Source organism: Phalacrocorax aristotelis, chromosome 2, assembly GCF_949628215.1.
Source record: "Phalacrocorax aristotelis chromosome 2, bGulAri2.1, whole genome shotgun sequence".
Lineage (NCBI taxonomy): Eukaryota > Metazoa > Chordata > Aves > Suliformes > Phalacrocoracidae > Phalacrocorax > Phalacrocorax aristotelis.
The window spans coordinates 13,914,700-13,931,154 of NC_134277.1; the positions used below are offsets into that span (position 1 = coordinate 13,914,700).

Consider the following 16,455-nt stretch of genomic DNA (forward strand, 5'->3'; position numbering starts at 1 on the left):
CCATTTATGTGTGTGTGTGTGTGCATATATATATAAATTGTAAAAAAAAAAAATAAGATTCTTGGGCTTCTTATAGTCTATTATTATTTTTTCTTTGTTAAAGCCTTCATATTAAGAACTTAATTTTATCCTTAAATTGTAAGCTCATTCTTACATGTCATGGATTGAAAGGACACAGTAAAGTGTATGGGGGATCTGGGAGTACTGCCTCTTCGTTTTCTGGCAAGGGATACCTAGGCAGGCACAAAGCTGAGGCTCTCTCACCAAACACTGAAAAAAGCCAAGTGCTACAGTATGAAGGCTGAAGATTCTGTCTTTTAGCACCTTTGCTCTGATTTACATTTTCAAACACCGATATAGAAAAGAGCTACATCCTTCCTGAAACTCAGCCCACTCTCCCAAGTTTATCGCCTTCAGGGTCCTGGTGCACTCTGGACCTTGGCTGCGCAGCCCCAGGAGGCATGAGGACATCGCCTGGGGCTCCGCATCTCTTATCAGGGTTGGTCCCTGTCTCTGTGGTGCTCAAAAGAAGTCCTGTACAGTTTTTGGTGTCTCAGGGGACAGGAGGTGACAGTCAGAAGGCTGTTTGCATGGACCTTATTTCAGAATGAAGGCTTAAATCTGCTTTGCATTAAACTATCTGCACACACAAATATTTGCCTGAGCAGACTTTGGGTGCTACCCTTTGTGCCAAAAGGAGCCATATCCCACAGCTCTTTATTCTTTTATGAATCTTCTTCTTTCTCCTGGCAAAACACATTAGTCTTTTATGACCTCATTGTTATCCCAAGATACTTATTGTCCAATGAAAAAGATTTTTTTTTTAATATTGAATTACACAGTTACATTTGTTTGGTGCCTAGCAGTTTTAGCCTCTCAGACAGATATTAAAACTGTAGTGCCTAATCTGCTTGGATAAATGAAAGAATACACACTCTTTTTTCTTTATTTTTTTTTTAAGTTGTCCATTATAGCTAAGATAAATAACGTCCTGTCACAGAGCACAGAAACCAGAGTCTGCATAGATCCCATCTGTGTAAGTGCTGGAAACCTTATTGCAGAAATCTCCTTTAGTCAGCTTCCTTGTTGCATGTTACCACATAATTTTTACCTACAGGCATCCAGGCTGGTTCTGCCCTGTGAAGCATCTGTGGTCTGGACTTTGGGGATGGAAATTATAAGAAGCTACAGAGGACTTCACATGCTCTGTGTAAACACTGCATCCCTTTGTCTATTTGCTGCCCTTTCCTTTGCTAGCGGAGCGGGGGCCGGCTGGCAGCACACATATAGCGGGAAGCACAGCACTATAGATTTCACCTGCAGTGCCTTGTTATACAGATCCACTGTGGCGTTCAATGCCTCTCTCTTCTGCTTGATTAAAGATAATAAGGGACAAGTCACTGGCAACCCTTTGAGGCAGGGTGGTTTCTGGAGATAACTAGGGGATGGATTTGTATCATCATATTTATATTTAGGATTTGATTAGTTTTTGCTTTATATTTCTAGCGATATTTTTAGTTTAGCTTATTGAGCATTAGAGCAACCCTCTCTCCAGTGACCAGTCTAATACCTCCAAAGCCCCACAAGGGGCTGTTGGGACACTAAAGACCATCAATCCTTATGAATAATGCATCTATTTCCTACTGAGGCTCAAATCCCATTAATACTATAACATTATTACATCTCTTATTTACTCTTTTCTATCTCTGGGATTAAAGATTAATTCTTAACAATTTTTTCAAATTAAGAAGAAATCTCAGTAGGTCCAAAGCATTTCACACAGAATATACCAAATTTACTGCCAGAAGAAGGTGGTTAGAAATAGAAAACAAAATTATGAAATGATAAGAAATAGCCCGGTCATGTGCAACAGGGGTGGGCATTACAAGGTCCCACGTCAAAATGCTCACTGAAATGCATTGAAATCCAGCGTTCTGCGTGGTGATTTCTCATCCTGGTGTCCTGAATGAGTCCATCTGTGACAGGCAGACGGGACTGAATGGAATTATGGTAAAATATCAACAGCATTATCTGTCTGACCAGGAAAAGGAAAACCGCTGAGATCATCAAAACAGTTTGTAAAACTACTCTCTCTTTGGATGTGGGTAATTCCAAATGTGCCGTGGTCTAATTAGGCAGAACCTGGATGGAAGAGCCTCTTTCCCTGTAGGTTCACCACGGTAAGATCTCAGCCTCCTCTGCATGGCTGACTACTACTGTTAATACTGCTATTGCTGATGAATAATTAATTACAGTAAGGATCTATTAAAATCCAGTTGCCCTCAATGTCTTCTTCATAGTTAGCAAAAATAAATAAGGGAAAACCCAGAAGACTGAGTTACTCGCCTAGCGAAGCTTGGAAATGAACAATAGTATTTGACTATCACTGTATGTTCAAAGATAAATCTTATAAATGAAATACAGTAAGGTGAAGTACATAAAATTCAGAAAAATACAGCTTTGCATGCATAAATAGATTTTTGATACATTCAGTATCAAATCCAAAAGGTAGCATGTTACAGGAAAAATATATTACTGTATGCAGCGCAGATCTACACCCTTCCTGAATTATTACCAAGGTGTTTGTTATGTTACAGAATTCAGCAAATACACTGCCTTCCCCAGCCCCGTTAGATAATTTGCCTTTGTCCAGAACTGACCACACACTCTGCTTCTGAAATGCACAGAGGCAATAAAAAGAATATGGAGCTTTAGCAAGTGAGGCACTGAGGGACTAATATTCAGCAATGCTAATTCCAGCTAAATTTATATTGTATTGAAAGAAAGTGCTGTTAAAGAACAGCTTGGCTTACATCAAGACATGTGGTTACCAGATTACTTTCTATCTCCGCTCAAAAACATTTAGAGAATTTCTCATTAAAATTATTTAAAGTGAAACAAGTCAAATAAATCTACTTAAGCGTGTTGTTGCATTGCTTCATTTGTGCTGAAAAAATGTTGCTTGTTTTTTACATTCTATTTTAACTGTACATAGGAGGCTTTACTCACCCATTAACAAAATACATCACCTCCCAATTGCTTTCTATACCTCTTAAAATGTTAAACATAAACACATATACCATCTGTTTCCTATCATGACACCAATCCAAAATGGCTGCACTAGACACCTCCACATAATAGATCATCTTAAAACACCTTAGTGGTTTTGCTTTATGGAGTTATTTTTCCTGTGACGAATTATAAACCTATATTTCAAGAACACAACCAATCTGTAGCCTCAATTGCAAATTCTGAATAGTTTCTCTTTATTTCAACAAAATGTGCTGGCTTGTATCTGATGCAGCACTTTTTTTAAAGCCATAGGCCACCTTTGTTGCTATGGTTGCCTACAAATCCAGTTCATTTCTTCAGTTAATAATTTCTCAGCTAATAATTTGTGAAGCATTCAGATTGAAAACATTACAGTTCAATATAGTCACTGCTATAACTTACAAAATTATTATGTAGCTGTTGTGTAACTGAAACTGCAGAACAAATGACAAGGTTTATCATCAGACTGCAATCAAAAATAAATTTCAGAAAAAAATCACATTTCTGTTAAAAAAAAAAACCAGCTTTGCAGTGCTTGCACTTGTAAACTCCAGCTATCAAATGTTCAATGGGAAATGGACAAAATATAGTCATAAATGTCAATGAATGAAAATCTGGTTCTGAATGGATTTCAAATGTACTTCCTCTTCAGGTTCAGCTCTATGAAAAAATGACTGTGTCTGGAGCAAGTTGAATTCAGAGAGGAATTTCTCCTTGACTTAAATGAGCTTTTGACCAAGGCCTCACAATATTAATGCATGAACCTGCAAACCCTTATTTCCCAGGGTAGCTCCAATGAATCCTAGACTGATTAAACCTCTGTAGACCTATGTGCAAAAGCAATACTCCGTCTGCTCATTCTCCCTTATATGTAAGAGCTCAAATAGTTATGAGACAGTATTGCTACAGGTTTGATCAAAAATAAATGCCATATATCTAGGGACCATGAATAAGGGATGAAACAGCCAGTGTAGAGGTAAAAGAGCTAAAGGAAAAAAAAATAGAGATACTATTGCCTTGGGCTGTATAATCTCAGCAGAGTTTCTTGCCATGTCAGAGGCTTTATTTCAGAAGTACCTGTTAATGCCTCTTAGCTACACAGTCCCATGGGATGAAGCAACAGCAGGCAGACTTCTGTGGAGGTATGAGCTGCTCGGTAACCTCTTGTCACCAGAAATAAAGAACTGGAGTATTGCTGTTGTTACCAACTCTATAAACCTGAGGAAGCAAAGCTGGAAAAGCTTGAGAAAGAAATATTGCAGAGATTTTCTAGCCGAGCCATTTTGTCTCCAAGGAATTTCTGAAAAATGGAGGAACAATGAGGAAATACAGGTCCCTTTATGCTTTAAAAGGCAGAGAGGAAACCTTCTTTACCTGTCGGTGTTGTGTGTCCCTCCCCCCAGCCCCTTGTGCAGTTAGAGCTCCCCTTATTGTTTCATTCTACCTTAACTCCACTCTCCATACAAGGTTAAGGAGACCTCTAATGGATGGACCATGGAGCTTCCCTCTTACTAAAGGTTGTCTCTCCCTGTTGTGTGAATATGTAAGATCACATACTCCTTTGGTGCTGCGTAAATCACACTCAGCTCCTTTTTGAAACAATCACCACAGCGTTTTTCCTTCTCCGTGTTCGTAATTTTCTGCTGCTATTTGTACGATTTACCGAGGTTGTTTTACTTCCTCAGAGCTTTCAGTGTAATTAAAGAAAATGAAGGGCAAATGCTCAAGTAGTTGAGAAGACTGGAAGGAGCAAAAGATGGACACAAAGGCACAGGTACCATGAAGGACTACTAAAGAGGGAAGAATAAAATACAGCTTGTCTTCAACATGCTCTAACAGGCACAATTCTAGGTTCAGTTTGTGAAAAATTGTAATACGGTTAGAGGGGAGAGACACAGTAACTTCTAAACAATATGAACATCCAGTTTAAGAAAATGCAATCCCTTGTCTATTGTGAACTTCAAAGTTATGCTGTATTTATAATACACACTTGTTCAAATACGTCGGTAAACCATAATATGCCATAATACACCCTACTTGCACTGACCACTTGTATGCCAGGATTTTTCACTCCCAAGAGGGGAAAAAAAAACAAACCCAAAACAAACACCCAAACAGGTTCTGTTCTGGGATTTTAACTGTTTCATCTTGACCTCTGCATGCACATAAGTGTGCCTAAGTGCACAAACATGCCATAGCTAACCTTTGCAGCAGAGGGCTAACATGTTGGTTCACAGGTTCTGTCCTCATTGTTACCTTGTTAACCTCAGCTGAAGTTGTTGGAACTTGCTGAGGCTACTAATCCAGCACCATACCTAAGCCATCTGACTTCTTCACCCTCAAATTCACATCCCTTCTCATCTGCTCTGCATTTCAAAATCTGGAATTAAGTAATCCTGCAGTAGATGCACATGTTGAAATGCACTAACCCTGAAAAGACTATTGCTTTCTGCTTTGTAGTTTCCTTGTTGCCCAATAGCTCTGTCACTAGCCTTTCTTCTTCCTGAACACTGCTGTTTTTTCAGCACAATCTCTCTGAGGAAAAAAAAAAAAAGGGGTGGGATCTCAGGAACATCCTTAATAATGGAGTTATTGGGCTTTTTTTTTCTTTTAGGAGGTACGGTAAGACACAGCCCTAGATGACACACACCCAATGAGCAGGCAAAAATTTGCCAATCCTTGTTGTGCATTACACACCCATTGAACATTTTGGGTGGAGAACCTCTAAGGTCAAGCTCAGTTCTTTAAAAATATTTCCATTTCTACATCATATACAGATGAGGAGGCAAAATGTCACAATCGCTAAACCTTGGTAGCCTTTTCTATTTCTATTGCAACTGTAACTAATTTTCCCAGAAGGCATCTGTGTTTCGTTGCATGAGATAATGTACCAGTGGTAAAATTTAATATATCCCTCTCATTGCAGATCACGTATTTACTTAAGTTGCCATGCCTTCCTTGCCTATACATAGGCATATTACCTACTTATTAGCCCACTGCAGTGTTAAGTGAGGTAGGCAGCAAGAGTCTCTCCTCCACACTACTTCCGCCTCAACGTGTATTTATTGATTCAGTTCTTGTCTGCCTAATTTTTAGACCATTTCTGATCTAAAACCATGAAACATTCAATTACTGTGAACTGAATTCACAGGTTCAAAGCCAGTTCCTCAGCATATAAATTTGCCATTTCTGACAATGGTTTTACTTGATGCTTAAGGGATTTTTAACACCAGTATGAGGGAAGCAGAAGCCACAAGGCACCATTAAACAAGTTCTGCATGTGTCCCAAGCCAACGTGCACGCCAGGCATGCTTTGAAGAGACATTGCTCTGAAAAAATGCAGTTCAAAGAGGCTTGTGTTTGGCTGGTTGAAGGTCACCATCCGCATGTGGGTCAGGTCAGTCCGACAGCAGACTCAAATCTCTACATCTGGGGCAGGCAGGTCTCACATGGTTCCTTCTCACAAGTGCACCTTCAAGGTTTCAGACTTGCTTACCCATGGACCAGGCAGCTCAAAGGCCCACACTCTGCAGTAGAAGTTAAGAACAGGTGCCTCGAGCCCAGCCATCTCCTTTCTGTTTTTTTTCCTTCAGTTTAAATGCTCACTGACTTTCCTCTCCCACACGCACAACTTGTCCTACGTGCATTCACCTCTCCAGAACAAACCATTTGGAATAAAGGTACAGTCTTGCAGTAACAATCGTGTTAACTATTTATTCCACTGAGACAAAAGACGAGTCAACAACAGCTTTGCAGATATGGAAGAACTTTTAGTTTCTATTGCCAAAATTATTTTCTTATCAGGGCCTGTCTTCCACAAAGCAACCTGACCCAAAGGTGTTTGTACCTGCGACCAGGTGACTCAAGGCAAAGCGGTTCAACATCGTTTGGCGTGTAGGATGTCAGAAAGGAGAAAGATGAAACCAGACACGTGATGCTGATAAGAATTTCTTTTTATGTTATTCCAATAAAAAATACATTCATACAGAAATATAACAATCTTGCAAAAAACAATTTCAAATAAAATCTTGTAAAACAAAATTTTTACAAAAATCTTACAAAGAGATTCTTTAGATAATAGGGTGCTTCAAAAACAAAAAAAGAAATTTCACTAATAGAAACTTTTTCTTCTTAAATTTCAAGCAAAAGTTTTTTTTTTATTTTTTCAGCTTGATTGAGGCTCAGTTATCACCTGAACAAAATGTACTTGCTTATTAAGAAAATTACAGGCATTTGACATATGGCACACAGCCCCACCCCATCCACACAAGTCTGATGGTATTTCACAACTGAGACAAGCCAGTGCAAGTTTAATTTTTTTTTTTGTTTGGGGTTGGTTTTGTTTGTTTGTTTTGCTTTTGTTTATTTTCTTGTTTACTAATTATGGCTAAGCCAAGAACAATGCAAACAAGGAGTTAAAAACACAACAAAAACCTAACCCTAAATAGAAATCTGTTTTCTAGGAAATTTTGTTTGGTTTGGGGAAGAAAAAAAAAAAGTGCATTTTCAGGCAATTTAAACCAAAAATGAAATGAGAATGATTTAAGCCTGTGTGTTCCTTAGAACCAGATCACTTGCATATACTCTTTTTAAAACCACTTATCTACATACATTTCCAGGAAGATATACCAAAATATTAGCATAGTAAGCAAGACCAAGAATAAATAGAAAAAGAAACAGGTCATGTGTTTCATTGCATTGACTGTAGTGAGCTGGTTTGAAAAAAAAAATACTGCTTTTGGACAGACTATTTCTACTCTAGGAAAAAACAGTCTTTATTTTAGCTGAACTATGTAAAATTAGAGCTCAACCACCACAACGACTAGCTCACTCACAGGTCCTCCAGTAACCTGGAAGGCCAAAACCCGAGTGTACCTCATCTGCACACAGCTAATATTCTTTTAGCATGCCAATATTGGGTTCATATCATTCTTAAATGGCCACAGATACGCTATTCCAGACAACCTAATAACTACAAAACACAGTCAGCAGTCTGTGAAGGACTGAATGCCAACAAAGCCTTTAGCATACCATTAAGCTAAAGGTAAAGCCTCTAAAAATGCTAGTTTTTAATTAACTGTATCTTTCATTTCTTTGTCTCCTTAATGACCATATTGCTGGGGGGGGAGAGGGAATATTTTGATGGGCTGTGGCATTTTCTAGCTATGTGTTCTAATTTTTTTCCTTTTAAAAAAAATATTTATATATTATCTATATATATACACACATACACAGACTGTACACACAAATATACATACACAATTATTTTTCTGCCCACTTTTAAAAAAAAAGTAATATAGTTTCTTTCTGTATGACCAACAGATAGCTAGACATATAGATGTGAAACTTGTGCCTTTTAAGCAAATACATCTTTTAATACTTCTGTATCTTTAATATGTATGAAAACTTGACATATTAAGTACAGTTGGGGTGTGTATATACACAGTTGTTGTGCAAGGTCAATATAAAAAAAGTCTCAAGGTGGCAGAACTGGTCAGGTATTCAATTGGCATATGCATTATACTGTAACACAGTCAAATTGTCTAAGTTAAACAAATACTGTACTGACATGAACGACTTTTCTCTATATTTGTCTTTGTGAAGGAGGACCCTGGAAGTAACCTTTTTTTTTCCCCTCATATTATACATTTGATACAGTACAATGCCAGGTGAAAAGAGAGCCTTAATAAAGCATGCATCACCCATACCCCTGTATAAGACCCCCTACAAGAGAAGGTCACTTGCATAAGGCACCATTATTAAGGTCAACAGTGCATTAACAGCTAGAAAACCAGAAGTTAGTCCTCAAGGCATAAATAAGAGAAAAATTAGCTGCATGAGAAAAATCAGTTTCTAACCAATAGTGGTTTTATCCACCCAACAGAAAAAATTATTCATGTTCCATACATTATATAACATTAGACCAATTGTATTTTAGCTGCTCTTAACTGGAATCGAAACTGCAGTCCTGATTAAAGAATGGAAAAGCATATAGTTCCCCAGAACCATGCAATAACCTTTGTATTATAATGAAAAGTTATAGTTGTGTTACATTTGTAAATACACAGCTTATACAATGGATTACAAATGAGCTCTGTAGCAAGTAAAACAAGCTACTTGACACATTGCACGTTTAATAGCTGCACCAGACACCTAAAGCTCCTCTCACACAGGAATGGGGAGATGCCCCATCTCCATTCTGGCATCCTGACTCTTTTTATTCCCCCCTTTCCCCTCTCCGTTTTTCCTCTAAAAAGGTGCAGGCGCCCCTCCCCCCACCCCTTGGAAATGATTGGTGGTCGTCCCATCTCATGAGATACTCCTCACATACAAGACATTCAGACTATTTTTTTTCTCTTACAGTTATAAAACAACCACAAGAAAAAAAATGTGCCTCAGCATACAGTCATCAAGAGATCCTCATCGCATACAGTCGCCCAATCATTAACATTCTCAGTGCACATGCTCACGGCAAAGGCTTAAGAGCCACTCAGAAGGTTAGATACCAGTGTATGAGTCCAGGAAACCCCAAACATCACGCACCATGGTTGCTATGCCGTTTCTTACATGACTTATTAGCCCTCAAAAGACCTTCAAGGAAGTGAGGTCCTGGAGGCAACTGGGTAGGGTGCAAAATGGCATGCTTTGGCTGGAACACGCATCCCTCCGGTCAAGGCTCTTCAACCTTGACGCCTCTTAGCCCGCAGGATTCACCTCTTGACCCATTCAGAGGTGTCTCTTCATGTGAAGGGCCAGGTGGTCAGACCTGGAAAAACACCTGCAAGGCAAGAGTCAGGTTGTGTATTAGCCCACAGATGGTGGCACGGATGATGCAGAACGCATGGGTGAGGCACCCCCCACCCTTGCTCTGCTACTCCAAAACACAGCTGGTTGAGGAGGGATTTGGCATTCCTTGGATACACAGGAGCACTCAGGGTGGCTGTGGGCACCCAGGAGCTCTGCAGATGGGTGGTAACACTAGGACTACTCAACACTCAACTGCAATGTCAGGCTACAAACCACATCCCAAAGATTAGTAAAACAAAAGGTTTTTTCCCCAGTCTAAATATACAGTAATCCCTTAAAAATACCAGACACAGTTGAGCTGCCAAATGATTCCTCCACAAGTGAAAAGCAGCCTAGACTCACTTTCCAACAAGCATCAAAAATAACTATTTTAAAAGCTGCATTTCAGTTACATACCTGTCACAGTGACTACATTTAAAAGGCTTGGCACCAGTGTGCTTTCTGAAGTGTCTGGTTAATTCATCACTTCTTGCAAAACGCCACTCACACCCTTCCCATGAACATCTGTAAGGCTTTTCCCCTGCAAAGAAAGCAGATCACACGTTAGTCATGACTTCATTCAAAGACAGACAGGTGCTATCCCATTCATTTTCAATGTAAACCTCCTCCAGCCCCTAAAACAGCCAATTTTATTCAACCTGTCTGAATGCTTCAGAACATGTAGGCAAAGACAACTTGCAAAATTCATCCACATGATTCCTACTTAACTATTTTGCTGCAACAGCACATCAAATAATCTCGTTCTTATTTAAAAAAAAAAAAAAAAAACAACAGCAAACTGATTAAACAGGCTCACAGGAAACAAAGAAATCCAACCTTCTACCATTCCTGTATATCTGTTATGGCAGGCTTAGCCCCACAAGGTATCATTCACCTCATAAAGGTGATTAAAGACAGCATAGCTAGGCTCCAAAATGCAATTAGGCCACTGTATTGCATCAAAGTCCTCTGTCACTCACTTATTTGCATAACATGCAACCTCCTTTCTGCTGAGCCACATATTCTTGGAAAAGCCTGCACACCACTTTGAACACTGCAATTTCAGCATTCAAGAAATACCACTTCCATTCACAGGAACGTTCTCAGCCAGACAGCACCAGGACAACAGTTCTGCAATACTTCTGAGGCCGACAGCTATTTATGTCTGCTCAACTGCCACGGTTTCAGTGGAAGTTGTTCTTTCTTCTTGAAATAATCTTGTTTTATCTGACTACTGCATGACAATGGGAGCATCCAAGCTTGCTCAGACTTCCCATAAAAGCCACAAAATGCTGAGCTCATGAGTCGAAATAGGATCTTTTCCTTGAATTTGCTTTCCACATCTTGGGGGAGAAAAAAACCCAAACCAACCAAACAAACAAAAAACCCCACCAAAGACACCAAAACAACCCAACCCGTGTTGCCCTTTGGATTGGTACACCAAAAACACCAGACCAGTTTCTCATGTTAAGTGATGACTATTGAGCCAAGGTGCAGCTCTACATATCTAACTGCTGTCATAAAGAGATGTCAAATAATAACGCTCAAACAAGCAAGTCAGCACGCTACTTCAACCATAAAATATTTATAAAAGCCCTGAAGTGTCTATTTTCCTCACTTACTTTCCCAGTAACAGACAGGACTTATTTTTAATTCAAGTTCCGCAACAATGAAATGCTGTTGCTTAGTATTTTGGGATGAAATTATGCAGTAAATCATACATTTGTAAATCCAATTAGGCAGATATGTTAGAAGGACTAGAACACGCTGTGGCTTTCCAAGATTGTGCTGATAACAATAACACACACAGATGTTAAAATGATTTACAGCAAAAGCTATAGTTTATATAATCAAGGCCTTGGGATGTCTGATGGAATGGACTCAATGCAGACCGAACATTGAAAACAAGCTCTTACAGTATTTAGTGATCTGACCAATTTTTGGATATGACGTTCCTTTTTTTTTTTTTTGCACAGAAGTCTCAGCTCGCTTCTGCTTTAGAAATGAACGTCAACAAAGGTCCAGCATCTCTTTTGGCTAGACCTTTCCTCCTGAAGACCGCACTCTGCTGCAGCTTCCCAACTATTGCCTGTTTACACGAGTGGCTCCTATTTGCTGTGACAGCGGCCTAATCTACCACCATCTTGGCTTCAGCTTGCTTATGAAGAGAATGAGGAAATGATGTTGTCCATGCTGGTACGACTCTACTACTATTATATCATCTCTCCAAACCTGGGCTCCCACCCAGTGATTGTGTAACGCTGTGACACCACCACCATCAGGGGTATTCCCTACAGTACTTGCCAACTCTTAATAAGCATAGGGTTACTAACCTGTATGAGTGCGCTGATGTGCTTTCAGATGTGAACTTTTGGTGTAAACTTTCCTGCAACCGTTAAAATGACACCTGTGAACACGCCTTCTGCCATCTGGCGAGGTGTCACCATTGGCGGGTGTACCTTTTTCTGCAGTCTTTCCAGCGGTACCGGTACGAATTTTCCCTGGTGAATGCAACTCACCCGGCGTACAATTCCATAGCTGGGAAGAAGGCTCCTTGCTCAGCTCAGGAGATGAAGGGGGAGTGGAAGTGACAGACGAACTCAAGTTTCCTGAACTGGCTAAAACATCGCTTATAGGGTCAGAGGTAAACTTTGTCGTGGGCGAGAGCTCCTCAGAGCTGTCTGAAGATTCGCTGCTCACATCAGAATTCAAACTGTTGGTCTCTAAGTTCTGACTAGTAAGATTGTCCTCTTTTGGGACACACGTGCTCTTCAGTTCAGATTCCTCCTTTTTCTCACGTGCCAGAATAATTTTGGTCCAGAGATCCTCTTGGCTATCAAATTTGATTTCAGATGCAGAAACGTAACAGGGCTCACTTTGAAGATACCGTTCCAGCTCCAAACATGTCTAGGTGAAAGAAAAGGAAGAAAAAAGAGAAAAGTTACAAGCTTGCTTAAAAATAAACCCAACTGTATTTTATACTTCAAAAAAGCAAGCAGGATTGTAGTAGGTTTGACTTGAGGTTTCTAGGTTCAAAACAAATTAAAGGCTCTTCCAGCTGTAACTAGGTGACTGTTATGATGAAAAGAAATCAGTTTTTGAGACCTGGGCGGGAGTTCAAACACAGCTGAAGGTGCAAGTCAGCTTTGGTTTCCAAAATAGCATTCTAATGACTCAGTCAAATTATCATCACTCTCATCATAAAATCTGTGTTTTCAGTAGGCTGACGTTGAAAAGGCCCACAGAGAACCACAACAAATAATTACACTTCGCTCTTGCGCCTCATCTAATTTCAAGTTGTTTTGTATCTCCCTCACACAAACATGAGGCTGAAAGGACCCAACTGAACACAATGTGCTCTGACAGGCAGTTAAAACCCAAACGCTGTGTCAGAAAACAAAGCCACATTTCAGCATGGCTGCGGAGCTGCCGGCCTGTCTTCTGGGGACATCAATGGAGCAGCAGACATCCTCCCATTTCCTGTGCCTGAGAACGCCGCACACTCGACTTTCAAAGAATGTCATTTCCAAGCGTACTGGCATGCATGCCACATAACTCCAACTGCTCCCGTGCGTGTTTGGAGGAACACGGGACACTTCAACAACAGAGGAGAGGGGAGAAAAAAGTTCCAGAATAGAAACGTCCTGTTCTATAAAACGAAAAATGGGAAATTACTCTGAGGTTCTGCTGGGAGTCCCACAATGAACAAGAACTTTATCTACTGGCCAAGAGTGCAACTGTATGAGTCATCTCTCTCTTTCTTTCACGCAATGCCAAAGGAGACTTCCTTTTAAAACCCTGACCATCTGCCAAGAAAGTACTCTGTTCAAATATACATGCAACAGTACATGGACAACTTCCCCCCCTACCACCCCCCCCTCCCGCAACCTCATTCCCCTCTACTCCATGAAATGAAACAAAACAAAAAACAAACCAACCTAAATGGGTGAAGCTGTGGTTTTCAATTTCAATTCACCCTGCTGACTTTCTAGCCATTTTCAGAGAGAAAAAAATAAATAAAAAAAAAAGGTACGAACTGTTATGGCAACAAGCTGATGTTTGGGGATTATTCTTGGCACTATAGGAAACGATCTGTATGGAAGCATTACACAGAAAATGGACACACCAAGTTTCCATACCAAACTCTACTTATTTTAGCAAGATCACCTCTTCCAAGCCCGGTAGCAAAACCCGATCCCAAATGCCACACATTCCCCTCACAGCCCCTTCCCATCTGTCCAAGAGCGGAGCTGCCATGGAAGCAGCCTCCTTTCTCCCTCAGCACCGCTCAAGTAAACTGGGTCACATGTTCCGGCCAGGCTAGCAGCGAGGGCAAAAATAGGAGGAAAAAAAAACCCAAACAGCCCCAAAACCAAACCCACCGATGCACACACTATTGAGGTATTTGTCTATAATTAGGTAACTGGCTTGCAATGCACGTTAAAAACAAAAAAAAGGTTTGGACAGGGATAACACACTAGTGCATTGATTTTCCACGTAAAAAAGCATTTACTAAGATTTTCTTAAACTTTCATATTCCCAGCTAATTTAAATTCCTCATTAGGTAATTAGTAATGGGGACCGGAGCGAAGCTCTCTCCGAGTTTAAATGCCTCTGAAGGCTACTGGGAAGGAGGGCTGGCCCTTCGCCAAAAACCCAAAGCCTGAAGGAAACTACTTAGCTCCATTTCAACCACGTCCTGTTGAAGCAGCTTCTTGGAAAGGGGAAGGGGGGGGGGGGGTAAGCATTGCATGCAATCAGTAAGCATGCTAAGGTTGTAACACTTTGCATTACAGCCTTCTGGAGAAGGCTCCTTCCTCCCCCTGCAAAGCCGGCAGGTATTTGCTCTGGTCGCCGGGCCGGGCCGGGCCGAGCCGCGCCGGCTGGGGAGCGGGGCCAGCGCCCCGAGACCTCCGCCGCTCGGCCGGCCGCGCTTCGGGCCGGGGTGAGCGGCGGGGGAAACGGGGAGGGGGGTGGAAGGGAAAAAGCGCAACAAAATATGTCCATTAAAGGGAAGAAGCCTCCGTTCTTCCTCCTTCCCGACCGAGGCAATTAGCACCAGGGGATCGCTGTCATATGACTGACAACTCCCGGGCTCTGCAAAGCGCCCTGCGCTGGGAAACAGCTACATTATGTACAGATATATATATATACAGGCACACAGAGAGATATGCGTACGTATGTGTACACACACTCCTGGAGTTTTTCCCCCCATCATCGCCAGGAAAATTAAAGAAATAATAATAAAAAAACCAAGCCCACAGCAAGGGGAGAAAAGCAGCCGTCGGCCAAGGCAGGGAGCTCGGATGACAAGACCCAGCTGTGGAGTTTGGACCCGGTACAAGCGCAAAACTTTTGCCAGGACTCGGTGTGGAGCGGGGGGCAGCGGAGCGCCGGGCTCCGCGCCGCGGTGCGGAGGGGCCCCCGCCGGGCTGGCAGCCCCTCGCACCCAGGGCCGGGCGGCGCGTCAGGAGAGAGGGATGCGCCGCTCCTCACATCCACCTCGGGACTCTTCCCCCAAAAGAAGCCGCCTTATTTAACACCGAAACACCTGCTCCAAAACATCTCTACGCATTTGTGCATAGTTCTCCCCAACTCCTTGCTGACACTTGGGCTTTTTTTTATTCTTTTTTTTTTTTTTTTTTAATCCGCTCATCCTTTAATACGGCTCTAAAAAACCCCCGACAACAACAACAACATCGACATCCTCGTTTACCTGTTGCCAATATTCCTCCAGGGACGGCAAGGCTGAGAAGTAACCCGTGTCGTGCACAATCTGGAGTTCCTGGAAGATGCTGCACATTGGGAGAACATCCATGTCTCAAGTTGCAACAACAAAGTCAGTGCTGGTTACCAAAAATACAGATGCCTCCTTTATGTGCAGGGGTTGAGGGGTGTGTGCGGGGGGGTGTCAAACCTCTGCTCTCAGTTTCCAAGCCCCCCCCCTTCCTCCAGAGAAGAAAAAAAAAAAAAAAATATTTGTATATGGAGAGATAGGTATTAATTCCTTGAGGAGCTTAGGGAGGAAAAAAGACCCAAAGTTTCATGCAAAGTTTAATTGCACAGCAAGGCAGGACGTCTCCCGAGGCGGCCGCGGCGGCTCTCCCCTCCCGCGGCCGGCGGAGGACACTTGCGCAGGAGCGGACTCAATATTTGCAAACACGGCGCTGACTGCAAATGTAACCCCCTGCAAAACTTCCCTATTCAAAGCTCTGCCCGGCCGCGCCGCCGCCCCCGCCCCCCGCGCCCTCCCCCGCCCCGCGTGATCCCATTACGCCGCCTGCCGCCGCCGCCCAATCTCCGCCACGCACTCCGCGACCCGCGTGCCAATGATGTCAGAGCCGCCCAATCGCCGCGCGGCAGGCATCGCGGCTCCTCCTGGCGTGACCGAGCCTGGCCGTGACGGCTCCCGCCATTGGCCCGATTCGAAATTCGCCCCCTCCTGATTGGCGAGCTCGGCGGCAGGCTATTTTTAGCAGGGTATATAAGGCCGGGAAGCGGCTGCGTTTTTTTTTTTTTTTTCCCTCCCGGGCGGGAGGTGTGCGCTCGCGCGGCGGCCGCGCGCGGGGGAGGGGCGCCGCGCTGTGGTGCGGTGCCGGCGGCGGGCGCGGAGGGCGC

At 42.3% G+C, this 16,455-nt stretch overlaps 1 protein-coding gene across 1 annotated transcript; it reads right to left on the reverse strand.

Annotated features, from left to right (window-relative positions):
- Positions 1-6,986: 6,986 nt before the first annotated feature.
- On the reverse strand, positions 6,987-16,051 carry KLF6 (KLF transcription factor 6). The gene is made up of 4 exons (XM_075082421.1): positions 15,554-16,051; positions 12,171-12,744; positions 10,255-10,378; positions 6,987-9,829 (listed from the first exon to the last, which is right to left on the reverse strand). The coding sequence occupies exons 1-4, from the start codon at positions 15,653-15,655 to the stop codon at positions 9,778-9,780; spliced, it is 852 nt and encodes a 283-aa protein (XP_074938522.1). The 5' UTR covers positions 15,656-16,051; the 3' UTR covers positions 6,987-9,777.
- Between the last annotated feature and the right edge of the window lie 404 nt (positions 16,052-16,455).

What these genes read in the sequence shown, in the direction of transcription:
- KLF6 (XM_075082421.1), bottom strand. Translation starts at nt 15,655, where the DNA reads ATGGATGTTCTCCCAATGTGCAGCATCTTCCAGGAACTCCAGATTGTG. An exon ending in TGGAGGAATATTGGCAACAG is followed by an intron (nt 12,745 to 15,553) that starts GTAAACGAGGAT and finishes TCTTTCACCTAG; the next exon opens with ACATGTTTGGAGCTGGAACG. An exon ending in AAATGTAGTCACTGTGACAG is followed by an intron (nt 9,830 to 10,254) that starts GTATGTAACTGA and finishes CTTGCCTTGCAG; the next exon opens with GTGTTTTTCCAGGTCTGACC.